This window comes from Sceloporus undulatus, chromosome 5 (assembly GCF_019175285.1).
Source record: "Sceloporus undulatus isolate JIND9_A2432 ecotype Alabama chromosome 5, SceUnd_v1.1, whole genome shotgun sequence".
Lineage (NCBI taxonomy): Eukaryota > Metazoa > Chordata > Lepidosauria > Squamata > Phrynosomatidae > Sceloporus > Sceloporus undulatus.
Window position 1 is genome coordinate 116,060,651 of NC_056526.1, and position 16,419 is coordinate 116,077,069.

The following is a 16,419-nucleotide window of genomic DNA, read 5'->3' on the forward strand; positions in this document are numbered from 1 at the left end:
CATGATGTTAGAACAAAAGCACAATCTTGAGGGAAGCTGTGAACAGTATACAACAAGTGAATTGCTACAAATGTATTGCAATGGAAATTTGTCTGGAAATGCATAGAATCACCTAATTTGAATAGTGATTTGATGGTTTAGTACAAGGTTAGACAGACAAGATGAGACATTCAAGTAGCTTCTGTTAAAAAAAAGTTATAAACCACCTTGTCAGATCTTTTTTCAAAGATTTCTGTTCCCACTCTCTTATCTGTTTGAAGCTGAAAGAACTTTACTATCCTGTCTGAAGCCTAACTAGCTCCTGAGGGTGGTGAAAAAAAAACCATTATAGCATTCCTGAGCTTACACTTTTATTTTAAGATCAGAACTCAAATTCTATGTCATTTTTACTTATATTACATTTGTAGCCATCAGCTCTTAAAACTTATCCTGGATGTTGAACATCAACCTGTATTTGCTTCTGTTACATCACCTCCAGGATAATATGTATTCCATCCACCCCCTTTTGCAGATCGCTGCTGCTCTCCTCTTCAGTGAAGCTTCAAAAAATGCAAATAAAAGGCAGCATTCTGTTGGTAATGTAAACACGAGAGTCCAAACAGAACCTCTCTCATTTGCCTGTTTGTTGTCTCAACTTTAAGGAGATAACAGCAACATTCAACCCATAGAAAACTGAAGGGTTGCTCAAAGAAACCATTCTACAGGAGAAAATTAATGCAGTGTGATGTAGTGCATAAAGACCCAGATTCCGATTAGAGAAACATAGGTTCAAATGTCAGCTCTGCCACGAAGTTCAATTGGTGGTGTTGGATGAATGACCATCACTCAAATTGGCATTGCTCAGGGGATGGTTGTGGAATATCAGGAAGTTCTTCCCATCTTTAATGCCTTGAGAATATGGAGGAAAACATGGATTATTTTCATACTATAATTTAAAATGTTTGTTAGTCTGTCTGTCATGCTGTTACACATGCTTGATCACAGAGTCATCAAATTCAATGTGCTATTTAAGAGGATCCAAAGAAAGACTGTGATAAAGTTTTGGACCCAATCCCCAAAATAGGTCAGGTACCTTCCACACTTCCAATGTTGACATTATTATTTTCATTATTAATGCTCTAAAAAGTACTTTTATCAACTATTTTTGATATTGTACTTAAGCTGGCTTCACCAGCATTTTTATGCTAGTTCAGGATTGATTGACCCACTCCAATTTTTTCTGGAAATGGCTGGCTGTGGTCCATTTTACATGGAACTTGATATGCGTGGAACTTGCTTTTCTCTAAACTCTTGCAGGTTGGTGCCCAACTTCAGGACATCAGACATAAATCTCTCATGAGCATCCCAACTCTCAATTGTTGTGTTTGAGGATCCCAAGAAAATCTGTCGCCATGCACACAGTCAAAAGGAGAGGCTAACATGTCTCAAAAAATAGCTATTGTTCTTTTTCTTTTCTGTCTCACACCACAGAGTATAGGAAACTGATTATTAACATCCTAGCCTTTTCATTTCTTCTTCAGCAGGTACCTACTAAGCACCATCTGTGCAACGTCTGGCGTGTGGGACTGTTTGGCCCGAACCCCCAAATCTAAACTAGGGTAAATGTGACTGACAGCAAAGCTACCTTTCTGGATAAATAGCAACCAGTTAAGTATTGTTGTAACTGCTGACAAAACACTCATAACTGGTTTTGCCTTGCAGCATCCAGTTGTGATAGCATTCAGCAGCACCGACAAACTGTGAAATTTCATTGCAGTTCCTAAAAGAAGACTGAGTAGTGGAAGTAACTTAAACACTATGTGTTTTAGCGACAGTCCTTTGTCCTTTTCCATTCCTATGTCTAATTTGGCTTTCTCAAGGGAACCACCAGTTGATGCAAAGACAACTTCTAATCACACTTCAATGCAGAACACAGAACAAGATATACAGCAGTGATCCCAGGATAAATCCAGCTGGAGCACCTAGCTACTTCCATGTCACTGGGGGCAATGAACCTGCTCCACACTGTACTCCTAACTTCAAAAAGAGATTTCCACAGTGCCAAAGCCTATCCCCAAACCACACTCAGCACCTTGGACAATTCCTTTAAAGTTTAGACTAAAACCCACAGTGGATTCACTGACATGGGAACCACCAACTGCCACTGAAAATTAGCTGTTCCTTTGTGCGGTTGCCAGCCTTCTTTTCCCAGCTGGGCCCCTGTACATTTGCAAGCTTTCCTGTATATCTGCAAGCTTTGATGTCTATGTAACAGTTGGAAACTATCACTAGCATGCCCACTCCCTGTTATACTACTAACTGTCATGCAAATGTCAAAGGCACCAGAGCCCTGCCAACCTAAATAAAAGGTCTGAAACTCTCTTAATCTGTTTGCTTTCAGAATGTTCTCCATGGCTGATGCTGTTCAACAAAAGCTTGGGCTATCTCCCCGGTTCTTTTTATGATGGTAGAGGTGATCAATTAGGAGCCTTAAAAAAAATTATGTTAGATGATTTCAATTCTGCTTTTCAGTTGAAGAACAGGCTGCAAGATGACTAACAGATAAATCATTTTAAAAAACTTTTATCCTTACAGATGAGACATTTGGGCCCAGAGTCACATTTTCTTGCAGAACTCAGACAGATCTAAGCATAGAAGGCAGACATTTTGTGACAGTGTCAGTTGAAGGGTTGTAAATAATGTCACCCAGTTTCACCTTCCATGTATAAGGGGGTTTTAGCAGGGAGAAAATCTGGGAGAAAAATTGTCCAAATAAATCTTCTACATTTGGGATACATTCTTTTTCTTTTTCTTTTTACGAAAAGTACTTCGAGCAACTCAGAATAAATGTTGCATTTCATTGAAACATGTTTTTTGGCACTGGGTGTATGGATATTGTGGAATATTCTTGGTTCTGCACCTACAAACAATCTTGTGGGTGTGGGGCTTTTTTGTATCTTTTAGCTTACCCTGCACCGGAATCCTTGGGCTGGAGATGATGTTTTCTGTTTTGTTTTGTTGTTCTTTTGGATAATCTGTCTGGATGAATGTTAAAATAAAACAAGGAGATGATATTTAAAAGCTATGAGAGATGGTATACGAAATAATGAGAGGATTAGAATCCGCACAGAAACCTAGGATAATGAAAAGTTCACTTTAACTGCCTTACTTCATCCTGGTGCCTTCCAGATGTGTGTGACTGCAACTTCCATAAACTCTAAACTATTTCCAACACATCATGGTGGTATACACAAAAATAAAGTATTTAATATAATAAACCTTTTATAAACCTCAGACTGAAAAAGGAATCAAGCACAACCTTTGAGGCTGCTTTATTTTAGCATGAGCTTTCATGGATATCAATCCCTTTCTTCAAAGGCACTTCCATTTTATATCCATGAAAGCTCATGCTAAAATAAATCAGTCTCAATGGTGCTTCTGTTCCATTTGATGCTGAAATAGGCTAGCATGGATGTTTCTTTGAAAAACAGTGTAAACTGAAACACAAATACATGAAAGTCATAAAAACTTTTCAACTAGGTAACAACGTAAATTTAAATTTAAATATTAAAAATTTAAAAGGCAAGAAAGAATACAGTGTTGCACCAGCTATATCTCCCAAGAAAGGATATTGGTCCCCTAAAGAGAGAGATAAACGTATTTTGTTGAAGGAAAACATATTTCCATTAAAACATAAGCAGATAAATATAAGAAGAGGTGCTCTTTTAGACAACACAACTTCCAAACCATTTGGGGCTTCAAAGACAAGCCAAATCACCTTGAATTAGACTTGCTAAAATTGGGTAGCCAATGCAGACCTTTCAAAACTGACATGATAAAGCACCATTTAGAGAAACCAACTAAAATTCTAGCAACTGAATTATATCCTACTTCAAGTTGCAAACTATTGTCAAAGACAGTTCCATGTATAATGCATTTTAACAGCACTTGGCAAAATGGGGCCTTCCAGATGTTTTTGGAGCACAGTTCCCATCAGACCTTTCCAACATGGTCAATGATGAGGACAGATGGAAGTTTCATTCCAGCAACATCTGGAGCAGTGCAAATGAACATGAGAGTATTCCATCTTGAAGATTACCAAAGCATAAATCACTGCATCCAGTATGTGATACTCCAGGTGAGAAACCAAGCAAACATGTAATAGAATAACTGACATTGTTTTAATGTCTTACATTCAAATCACGAGTGAAGAAGCTTTCCAGATGTTTGGAACTACAACTCCCATAATCTGGGGTTGGTAGGAAACCCAGATATGTGGCAGGGCAAAAGTTTTCCACCTGATGTCAACTATTTTAAGTTTACCTTAGTCTTCTCACTTACAAGGTAGGCATGTCTGTGTTTGTGTCTTCACTTTTTTTTCTCCCCCTCCCCTTGCATCCTTTCTCAATCATTTAAAGTAAAAGCTCTGGCATAAAAACGGGATGTTTTTTCCTCAACATCACTACCAAACTGCTATATATGTGTTGTTATTATTTGCCATCAAGCCATTATCTATGAATAAGAGACCTCCAGCCCTGCTCAGGTCTTGCAAATGCAGGGCTGTGGCTCCTTTCATTGAGTCTAGCCACCTGTAATGCAATCTTCCTCTTTTGCTTCTGCCTTCTGCTTTATCAAGCTTTATTGTCTTTTTCATAGCTTTTTATGATATGTTTGAAGTACAACAAACAGTCTCACTTTAGTTATATTGGCTTCTAGGTCAGTTCAGGCTTGATTTGCTTGAAGAATATTTCATTTGTCATTTTAGCAGTCCTTGATATCTGTAGAACCTTTCTTCCAGCACCACATTTCAGATTCATTGATTGTCTTCCTGTTAGCTTTCTTCACTATCCAGCTTTCATGCCCATACATGGAGGTCAGAAATTCTGTGCCATGGATCATGCAAATAAAAGAAATCAAGTCACTGGCATATTCTGCTCCGCTCCTTCTATGTTTCTAAAATGGACAGAATGCTGCTATTCTGAAGGGCAAGAGTCACTCATTAGCTGCAAATGCTCACTTTGCAACCTGGCAACATGGAACCCTGACCATGCTACTGTCCTTCAAGGTTGACATGGTGTCAGGCTAACCTCTCAGATGTGGAAGTTAGTAGCAGAAACCATTTGTTTGCTTGTTTTTCCCTTGAAAAGCCGGCTGCTCTGAAACATTCAGATAATTTCACAGTGTGTTCTATTGGGCTATGTCTTGGAAAGGCTTTTGAACTAAGGGAGGAAATTTACAAAGTGTTATTCAGTCTTTTAATAGCCTGTTATTGATTACTTTCAATGTCTGTCATGTTATCTGTATGAAGTCTTCCTAAAAGACCCCTATTGTTTATTTACAGTGTTCTGTCATATTACAGTAAATGCAGGAAGGTTATAGATAAAAATACACTTGTTTCCGGGTGCTGCATAGCCAAATATAATTCCTGGAGTTGGCATTGAAGTATTCATAGTGGGGCTGGTAATCATATTGATATTTCAGCCTAGTTAACACTCTGTGTGGTGCTTCGAGCCACCTTCTTATACAAGATGGCTGTTTTGGAGAAGCAACACCACTTGAAAGCTATATGGCATCTCTGATGTTTTCAAAGATCAACAGTATCCATCAGTGGGAAGCACTTTTTCTCACAGATAGACTGAAAGTAATATTCACAGACTTTCTCGTCGTCATTTAGAAAAGATGTCTGAACACATTATAATATCTCTGTACATTATACACTTTTGTGCAAAGGTTTTGTGTATAAAGGATTGTATTTTGCACAAAAAGCAACATTTGGGGGGAGGCGTAGAAATATACAGTACCTGAACAAAACATAATGCTTTTGGTTGAATAAACTGCACCAAATTGTCACAGATTTGTGAAAAGTTATTGTCCCTCAGCAGGGAGAAAACCTTTGACATTTTTTAGTCTTCAATATTAGAGTCAAATAAGCTAACCTTGACATCTCTATTCATAAATGGCATCTTCACAGGAGCAGCCAGAGCCTGTGCAGAACATGTGTAACTGTATACAGCTAAATTCCAGTACTGGTCCCAAGTAAAGTAGAGACACTGAATGAATGGGACACTGCTGATGGAAGTTGCAATGATCTGATGGGTTTGCTTTATCTGTGATTAATAACTGAATTTAGAATGACACAGCAAACAATGTGCACAAGATATAGTGGCAGGCATTACGTTGAAAGGCAGATATAATATATAGCTGAAATCAATTGCTTACCCCAACTAGAGTAGATCTAGTCAATCAGTGGAATTTACTATAGTGTTGACTGAACATTCAGCAGTTTAATCAGTGGGTCTGTTTTAGTTGGGACTAGCAATTGGATTCAGGCCTAATATTAAACTCATTACAAATAAGCTTATCAGTGATGAGTAGCTGAATGGACCCTCCATGTTCAGAGGCAGTATAGTACTAAATACCAAATAGTGGGGAAAAGCAAAGAAGGACAGCTGTTACCTCTGACTCACAAACTGAAGCTATCTGGCATCCTAAATACTAAAGAGAGCTGTGGCCTGATGCAGGAAAGCAACTTAAGCTGTCAACCCATGTCATTTTTTAAAAGATTCAAATGATTTGTAGGTTACATCAACAAAACTGTAGTGTCCAGAACAAGGAAAGTAATATTATCACTGTATTCTGCATTGGCCATAGCTCACAGGAATAGTATTACCAGCTATGGTCTCCTCGGCTTAAGAAGGACATTGACAATATGATCAGAGGAGAGATGAAGATGATAAAATGTCTAGGAACCAAGGTCTAAGAGGAACAGTTGAGTGGGTTAAGTATGTTTAACCTGGAGTAGAGAAGATTGGGAAGTGATATAATGTGTGTGTGTGTGTGTGTGTGTGTCGTCAAGTTGATTTTCAATTTGTGGTGATCCCATGAATTTCATAGGGTTTTCTTAGGCAAGTGATATGATAGCCATCTTTAAATCAGTCCGAAGGGTTGTCATGTACAGTCTGTTTTCTGCTGCTCCAGGGAAGAAGACTTGGGCCTTGTCTACACTGACTAAATAATCTAAACTCCCCATAGGCTTACCACGTCTTGTTTACATGATGCAGACTGAAACCCCCAAATCAGATCCAGACTGTCTTTAATCTACATTTACTTAACTCAGCTTTTGCTGCACGTTGTCCAGTCTTTTCACAGCAATGATGGTGGCTTACTTATGTGGTCCCAAGCCAACCACCACTGCCATGCATGACTGGGCACCTCGTTCTGGCCTCAGAGCAATGTGCCCATCATGGCAGAGGCAGCAAGCAGTCTGTCTCATCATTGCAGAGATGTAAGCCACCTCTACACTGCCGCCACTACAGGCATGTCGCTCTGGGGCAATAACAAGGCCCCCAGTAGCCTGGGCAGCAGGTGGCTTGGGACCACATACGTGAAGGCAGCATTGTCACTATGAAGCAGATAAGGGGCAAGTTCAGGACCAGAACACTTCAGGAACATCCCAGAGTATTCTGGAAGGTGTAGACAAGCCCCACAGACTGGTGGACTCAGATTACAAGAGATTCTACCTAAACATTAAGAACAAGAGGAATCGTGGAATACAGTGGACCCTTGTTATACGCTGGGGTTTGGTTCCAAGATCCCCCGTGGATAACAAAATTCGTGGATGCTCAAGTCCCATTAAATATAATAATGTAGCAAAATGGTGTCCCTTATTAAAAAAATGGAAAATCAAGGTTTGATATTTGAAATTTATACTTTTTTTGAACATTTTCAAACCGTGGATGCTTGAATCTGTGTGTAAAAAATCCATGTATAAGAAGGGCTGACTGTAGTCTATCTCAAATACTGGTAGACACTCCTTTTTTGGAGGTTTTTAAACAAAGGCTCTCATCTCAGGGGTGCTTTAGTGGTGGATCCTTGCACAGGCTGGGGGTTTGGATTAGATGGTCCTGGGATCCCTTCCAGTTGTGTGAGATTGCGTGTATGTTTATATTAAGTAAAGCAGTAATATTAAAGAAACAACCTTTCTGCAAAGTGGTTTAAGACCTGAGGCTATTCCCACCTTTTGCAGTTCCTGAGCATTTCAGATAAGAGCTCCTGATGAGTAAAACAATAACAGTGACATGCCTGTGTTCACAAGGTGAATAAAAGATTAATGAGTGTAGCATTTGCAGTCCAGAGGTAAAACGACAAGGCAACAACAGTACGTTGCTGACATCAGACTATGAGAATACTAGTCAAACCTGCTATACTGCTGCATAACATTGGTTCACGTCCAAACTGGCTCTGTGTTGTATATTCCAGTTGTGTATTTTTTTGGAGTGTACCCTTGCAATGTTGATAGCCATCCCAGTCTAGATAGACTACATGCCAATGCATCCAGTAATCATATATCTTCAAACAGATTAACAGGGTGGCTCTGCCAATTGAGGCCATCCTGGGTTCTTCTGGAAGCTTATTCAGAATGTCTCAATGAGAAGACAGATATTGACTGAGAAGCTGCCTGAAGCCAGCACTGCTTATTATCAATAGGGAAGCTGTGACAAAGGTGATGAGTGAATTGGAGAGTTCACTCTGGGGTAACAGGCACTGTAGCGCTGACTGCATGAATGGTGACTCAAACCTAGAACACATCTCTGCAAAGTGCAAGATCTCCATGAGCAAACAAGACTTCTACCACAACCAAATTGATAAGGCACTGAACCTGCATTTGCAGCATGGCTGGTACTATCACAAAGAATGGCATGGCAAATGGGAGAGAATTTATGAATGGAGGTCCTTCATGGTGGAAACAATGCAACTATTCTCAGATTGCCAGCAGTGAAGCATGGTATTAGCTCATCCTTATTGTTCAGGTTATAGCTTCTTTATACCTTCCAGCATGCATTCACAACTCACTCCTTGACTCTCTGAAATAGCCTCCTTGCTATTCTTCCTTGGTTCAGCATTTATTGGGTATTAGTAAATCAGGACATTTACTAATTTACTATTTATAGCAGCCTGGGTAGTATAGTTGATAGCACTAGTTGTGACAGAAGTATGACTTCTTCTCAGCCAACCTATGACATATCTACACAGGCCAAATGAACCACCACCCTCCCCAGCCCTCGTGGTACTTTGCCTTCATGACACCGGCCAAACCCCCACTGGAATGTGGACTTTCTTCATGATGTGATGCCAATTCCGCACTGACTCTGGGCCATACCTCCCTTAAACCAGATTACAAAGACTTACCTTTTGCTCCAGATTTTCCAGGAACATCTGAACACTCTGAAGCAACACCAAGTGGTTGTATACACATGCATGCTGCTGTGTCACCTGATGCCACTGCCACTGGCATAAGTTGCTATCTCTGATGTCACAACGAGGTGTCCAGCAATGTGACTGATGTTGGCACCTCATTTTCGACCTCAGAGAGAATGACTCATGCCAACAGTGGTGGAGGCAGGCGACACAATGTAGACAGCCACCCAGCATCACTCAGAGTTCAGAGGTAAAGGGGTGGGATTCAAGGCAGCTCTGGGGCCAGAATATTTTAGAAATACTCACCCTTAGAGACTCATTTAATGGCCTTTGGAAAGATATTCCTCAGGAGTGAAGAACTTGAGGCTCTCCAGATGTTTTTCCCCCCCTGAATACCATTCATCTTGGCTGATGATGAAAAGAGCTAGAGTGATCATCTGAAAGACCACCAATTCCCCACCCCTTCCTTAAATGAAATTTTAAAGTATAGGAAATTTTAAAGGTATGAGGTACCCATTCAGGCAATTTGCGTTATGCACAACAGGACTCCAGCCAATGTTTTTGTACAGTAGTGATGCTGCTAGAATGCAAAGAACAGGAACGTGGTGAAATGTATTTGCTTTGTATTTTAATATAAATCAGCCTGAAGTGCAAATCTCAGACTAAAATGTGCAGTCTACAAAGTAATTGGGAGTATGATTTGTTTGTTTCATTTTTTCTGATTTTTACAGTGAAAATTTCCAATCAAAAATATGTACAAAAATGAAACAGCTGAGAAATAAATTCAAACATAATGGACGATGTCCAAAAAAGCATATACATTTTCAAGTGGACTTTTTAAAAAATTGAAAACTCAGGCCAAATTAGAGTGAAAGAAATGTGTTCTTGGAAAAAAATCTTAATATTATGGAATGTGAAACTGATTTTCACTCATCTGTTATCCAGAAATCTCAAAACAACATTGCTTTCTCAAAGTGGGACAGGAATCATTAGGAGACATCATCAGGAGTATAATTTTATCTTTTAAGGGACTCATCAGCCTCACTTGTGAGGTGCTAATATGTCTGGATACAAAGTGCAGAATTGTGACCATCTGCATACAATAGAAACATATTTTCTAACCAAGTTCCATAATTACTATTACAGGTGCCATTGCTCATCCAGACATTAAATCATGATTATCCAGATCCCACTGATTTATTGGTAAGTAGGCTTTTTTTTTAGTAGACACAGCATGATGTAATAGTTTGAGCTTTGGACTAGGAGTCTAGAGACCAGGGTTCGAAGCCCTGCTCAGCCATAGAAACCCACTGGATGATCATATGTGAATCACACCCTCTCAGCCTGAGAGGGAGGCAAAGGCAGACACTCTTTGAACAAATCTTGCCAAGACAACCCCATGATAGAATTGCCTCAGGGTTACCATAAATCAGAATTCAGCATGGACTGCACATTGTTTACAATTTTAGATTGTTCACAATTTTTTCTTGTGAGGAACTGTTTTGCTACAGTTAAGGGGGCTCTCTTTCTAAGTAACAATCTGTCATGCCAACTTCTGATCCCCTAATCGCTCAAACTAGAAAAGAATAATTTGACAAGAAACTCGAAAAGTCAAACAATGCACCCCTCAAAAGCCAGAAATTAACACACAAGTAAAAGAATATACATGATGATTCTCCCAGAATACCAACTGGGAAGGAATTGGAAGTCATTTCTAAATTCTCTCAAGTGAAGACAAACATAGACTCCAAACACCAAATTTATCATGGCCAGCTATACATGGGGAAATGCCCCCCTTAAAGGTGGCACAAATTGCATAAAAGTTGCATGCTCTGATTTATATGTACAAATGCAAATTTAAGAAATAATTACTGTTGTAACTTCATGGGGTGGGTAACATCAAGGTTTCTTTCTCTCGAAACTGGACAGCCATCCAAAAATAAGACCCTCTTACACAGATCACAAGGGTGCCATTTCTCAGAGTAGAGAAAATAACTATTAAGTCAGTTTTAAATCTGTAGTGTAAATATGTCCACAGTTAGTCAGGCTCTATACTAAGAACTGTGATCTCACTAACCATAAACAGTGTCCTTCTCATATGAATAGGAAGTACAAATAAAATAAATGTATGTTTGTGAATAGGTCCAGCTGTATCTGGGAACTTTTGTGAGTCAAAGGGCTGAGGCAGTAGGTCAGAGGTGGTGCAGAGAAGTCCATGCCACCCTCTGCCTAGTTGCATCTCTGATGGAAGGATGATAACACAATTTGTTAGCTTTATGATGGGAAGAAATGTAGGTCAGCACTGCAGCTTTGTGAAATGATTAACTTCCAGGCAAACATACAGTTACTCAGAAATCCAGGTATTTTAGTTCAGGGAAAAGGCTTATGAAAAGTCCTGCTCTTTTTTCCAAGACTCTTTTGTCTTGACCATCTGACTGGATTAAATACTTTCCAAAAGGTTCTCAGGAAGCTTTGACAAGCTTTTCAGGTTTGGAAGCCTGAAACGCTACATTTCATTTCAGACAAAAGCCACTAAGTGGCGAAACATGGTACACACCAAGTGCTCAGCTATCTGCAGTTGTCGTTTTTCTTCTCTTCCAAATGAACCCGTCTCATCATCTGTATTTGGAATATCTCCCCGATATCTGTTCAAAACATGGCTTGTATTGTAGAGAAACAACACCTTCAACACACAAAATGGGCAGCAATTATTTAATAAGAGTGGGTGAATGGCTACAAAGTAAGTGGCAGTGCTGTAATTGCCATACACTTGTAATCATAGAAGCTGAATGTGCTTTTCCCTGCTCCTACCTCACTTTCCAGGAAGAGTTTATATTTAATTTCAATTCCTTCTGTCAAGTTGAGTGCAAGATGGTGCTGGTTAATATTTAACCAAGGAAACAACTCTCAATTTCTAGTTTTACTGTATTTAATAACAGGGAAACACCCTTGCTTTTCTCATCCATGATTATAAACTTGAAATATTTTGTTCTCTCGGGGCCCTGACAGCCTGGGGGCAGATTGGGGGTGTGGCATCCACCAAACACATGCCCCGATGCTGCCCTGATGCCGCAGTCACACCATGCATCCGACCACACAGTGGGCAGCATCACAGCACTCCTCTGGTGCTGTGTCCAAATGGTGCAACGTCAAAGGAGTGCTGAAAAACTACACTGGCGGTGGCTATGGCGCCGTTCTGCAGCACCAAAAGCAGCCACTTTTTTGCAGCTTCTTTTTTTGTGCCATGGAAAAGCCAGATTGGGGCTGTGGCGTGTAGTTGCCACTGCCCCAATCCATGGATTTTGGAAGCAGTGGCAACTACACACCACAGCCCCAATCCAGCGAAGAAAGAGGCAGCTGCAGGCAATCCCTTAGGGGCAGTCTGTTCAGCCCTTAGCCACCCATTTCTTTTCTACATCCTTCCAAAATCCTTAGATTTTTTTCTGAGCCATATAGTTCTATTAAAATGAAGGTGAAGACTTGGGGAAATAGAGAGCAAACAACTGTTTTTTTTTTTCAATTGGTCATACTTTATACTATACATGAAGTACCTGATCCCTTCTATCCCTTTCTGTCTGTCTTTTCAGATATTAAACAAGAAGAATCCAGATGGGGTGCAGGTGCTGTAAAATGTTACAAAGGTGAGGGCAGATTCTGCATTAATTGGGGTCAGGCTAATTTTTTAAGGGGAGGAAGAATTATTTTTCTAAAGGTAATTTGAATGGTACCATGGCAAATGATGCATCCTTAGCATATACAGTACCTAGTTTAAACAGCCCCATCAATACAAGCAGCAGAAACAAGACAAAGGCCTGTTACAGACAGCCAAAATAAAGCTGCTTCGAGTCACAGTGGAGGTATGGTGTTTCACTGATGCATGCGTCCTAAGAGTCCAGAAGCCGCACCAAAGCCACACTCCAGTCCTTAGGGCTGGAGCGTGGCTTTGGTGCGACTTCTGGACTCTTAGGACGCATGCATCATTGAAACACCATACCTCCACTGTGACTCGAAGCAGCTTTATTTTGGCTGTCTGTAACAGGCCAAAGTGTAGAAATTCTGCAGACTGTGAACCACAAGCAATCCATGAAGCCCCTATTTGCAGCCCTAGTACCTCCCAGTTACTCCCATTCCTTCTGTCTCAGTCACCCATTCAGATATCACAATTTATTACTGAATTTCATCAGCAATCCTCTTCTTCCTCCCAGGTATTAACATGGCATTTTTTCAAGAACTAGCAAACTGCTCGTTTTGCTTGAACAAGGAGGGAAGTCACAGCCATATATTCTCTCCTCCAACTGAAGCAAGCATACCTGCTCCCTTTTTTAAAATGCTGTGCTTGCTTTCAGGGATTCTGAGAAGGAGCATTATTTTAAAAGGTGGCAGCCTCACTTTCCATGCAAAGGAAGTGTGGCTGCTGCCTTTAAAAAAAATGCCTTGCATCTTTGGAGTAAAGGAACATTGCTGGAAGCAAAGAACCCCACCTCAGGACATTTGAAAGCAAGTGAGGCACTTAAAAAAGCCAACAGCCATGTGCTTCCAGCACCTGCTTTTTTTTTTTTTTTCCTACTGTGGCATGGAGGAACTGGAAAATGGGTGCCAAAAGAGCCTGAAACTGCAGGTGTTTCTGCTGTCGATGTGAGGAGAACTTGCCCCAATCTTCCCAGAGACAAAAATAGGTGGTGATATCTAGCCCTACTTTCCAAACTGCACACATAGCAACCATGTGCAATAGCTAAGGCAGGATGATGTCAACAAAGCCTTCATAGGTCACTACTGCATTTCAAAGAATCTTAATCTCTGTCCATTAGCTATGAGGGATGGGGTTTGTGGAATTTGTAATTCAAAAACATCTAGAAAACATCAGGGTACCACCACCTGCCCTGGATTATAAATACTGCTGAATCTTGGGACTCAGGTATTAAGTTTGAAGAATGCAACTAGATGTATCTGTTTTGTTTTCTTTCCATTAGAGAAAGAAAATACTAACTGGTGCTAACTGGTGCTAACTGGTACTTTCAAACTCTCTCCAGCTACATCTTTGATCCCCAAGAAGTGCAGACATCTGACTACATCACTGAAATAACCAACTGCAAATTTGATGAACAAGATGGAGGCAAATTCAAAAGCAAACTCATCAATGACATTCCAGTACACAAAAACAAATTGCAGAATTCTGAGGTACAAACAGCAGCAAACAGGAACAAATTAAACAGCACTAAAGATGCTGTTCAAAACCACAGAGGAACTGCTCTTCATGAGGAAGGGCTTGGGAACTCTATTGAAAAGTGCAATGGTATCCATTCCTACCCCAATCTCAACACAAACCACAGTGCACATTTATACTCCAATGAATTATCCAATTCTTCAGTTAAAAGGGTTTCTGAACCACAGACTTATGATAACCATGAAACCATAAAGAATGAAGGTCCGCCAAAGCTATTGTTAGGAACAGCACAAACTGTCCACCTTAAGGAATCTCAGCGCACAGATGAAAACACTTCTTCCATTCAAGGTGCCATACAGGATGGCCAAAGCAATCTGTCTGGACCCAGTGATCCCAGTGACATTGGCAAACTAAGAGCTGTCAAAAGCAAGAACCCATCAAGCCATCATACGCATGCAGAGCAAAGCACAGAATGCACAGATGTGAGCCAACATAGTAGAGACCTGCCATCGTGGGAGTCTAAAAGCTGTGATTCAAGAGGAAAAACATGTAGGACAGGCCTATTAAATCCTTGTTTTGAGGACAAAATGGCCAGTGATATCATGTCTCCAGGTACCAAGGCAGGTGCAGTGTCTGAAGCCAAATATGATGGCCATGAAGAGGTTAACGGAGAGCTAGAGGTGGAGGATGCAGATGTTGCTGAGGCTCTGGCAGCACTTGAGGCTGCCACAGCAGGAGAAGATTCAGAGGAGGAGGAGGGTTATTAGATGACTACTAGGATATTCCTAAGGATCTCTCCAGTTGTTTGAAATGCTATACTGGGGGCCCAACCTTTGAGGACAACAGTTAGGATCTTTGCCCAGTACATCCACAACTGGAAAGAATAAATTATCACTGGGTGACTTACTTAGCAAGAGAAGCCACTGTGCTACCCATCACTGTGCTTTCTCCAAAACACTGCTGAGGTACTTACATCACCCAGACTAATGCTTTTGTGCCAGCTGACTAAACCACAGTGAACAGATAATAGATCAAGATTTACTGGCAGGTCTCTGGGTGATTTGCAACAGACTTCAAACTTCCACCCTTTATTGTGTTTACAACAGCAGCAAAATGATTCTTTCATGGCTGCTGACATGAAGAAAACTTGGGGCAATCAGGAATAGACCTTTGTGTGCAACAGACTGTTGCCTCAGTCCAGTTCTGGTACCGATCATGAATTCCTTGGCTGCTCTTTAATTTTAAAAGTATGTATTTTGTATAAAGTAGTTTCACCAAACCTGAGGTCTCTTTCCGCCCTGTCCCCCATTGTGAGATGCTGCTCCTTCTTGCCAAGATAGTTTCTTTCTTCTATTTGCAGAGATGGTGGCGGCACCAGCTGTAATGATTACCAAAAACAATTGTTAAAGAACAATTGTTCTTTCACACAGAAAGCACTTAGATTTTGGTCAAATTCAATTCCACTTGAAATAAAAAGAGGACAACCTTGATTAATATAGTCCCTTTAGGGCAGTAATGAAAAAGTATGTTGAATTTTTATCCTGACACACTTCCAGATCATAGAGGAATTTTCTTGATCCTCCAAGGCTTACATGGTCTAGGACATTCCACTATTCACAAAGCAAACCTGCAAAATTGCCAATTATTATTATTATTATTATTATTATTATTATTATTATTATTATTATTATGGTATTTATACCCCACTCTTTAGCCCTAAAGGCTATCAGAACGGCTTACAATTATTATTTTTAATTAGATGGTTCCCTGCCCACAGGCTTACAATCTAAAAAGACACGACACAAAAGGAGAAGAGAGTGGTGGTGGGGAAGTGGATCTGGTCTAGCAGTTCTTCTCTCCCTCTGAGGCCTGGACCAAGGCAGATGGACTGGAGGGAAAGCTCTGCTTTTTAAGGATTTTAATTAGCTATTATTATTGGCCAAAACTACTAATGAGGCTTGCCTTTTCAGCAGTGCCAAAAAAAAAAAAAAGCTCCCCTTTTCAATTTTTTGGAGGATGGGCAGTGGGGTGAGAGGATTACTCCAGGCAAAGGTGTTTGCTTGTTCATTTACACTGAA

At 40.3% G+C, this 16,419-nt stretch overlaps 1 protein-coding gene and 1 long non-coding RNA gene across 3 annotated transcripts in view; one reads left to right on the forward strand and one right to left on the reverse strand.

Annotated features, from left to right (window-relative positions):
* C5H4orf19 (chromosome 5 C4orf19 homolog) overlaps positions 1–16,106 on the forward strand; it is a 34,577-nt gene extending 18,471 nt beyond the window's left edge. The window contains exons 2-5 of one of the 2 annotated variants that reach the window (XM_042468985.1): positions 10,324–10,380; positions 11,700–11,917; positions 12,765–12,818; positions 14,208–16,106. In XM_042468985.1, the coding sequence (XP_042324919.1) occupies positions 12,787–12,818; positions 14,208–15,108 (933 nt within the window). In that variant the 5' untranslated portion in view covers positions 10,324–10,380; positions 11,700–11,917; positions 12,765–12,786 and the 3' untranslated portion in view covers positions 15,109–16,106. The remainder of the gene's footprint in view (positions 1–10,323; positions 10,381–11,699; positions 11,918–12,764; positions 12,819–14,207) is intronic. The other variant, XM_042468984.1, reaches the window with a different exon arrangement.
* Positions 495–11,244, reverse strand: LOC121931337. The gene is made up of 3 exons (XR_006104114.1): positions 11,050–11,244; positions 2,949–3,018; positions 495–888 (listed from the first exon to the last, which is right to left on the reverse strand). It is a non-coding gene; the product is annotated as an uncharacterized LOC121931337 (long non-coding RNA).
* Positions 16,107–16,419: the final 313 nt, after the last annotated feature.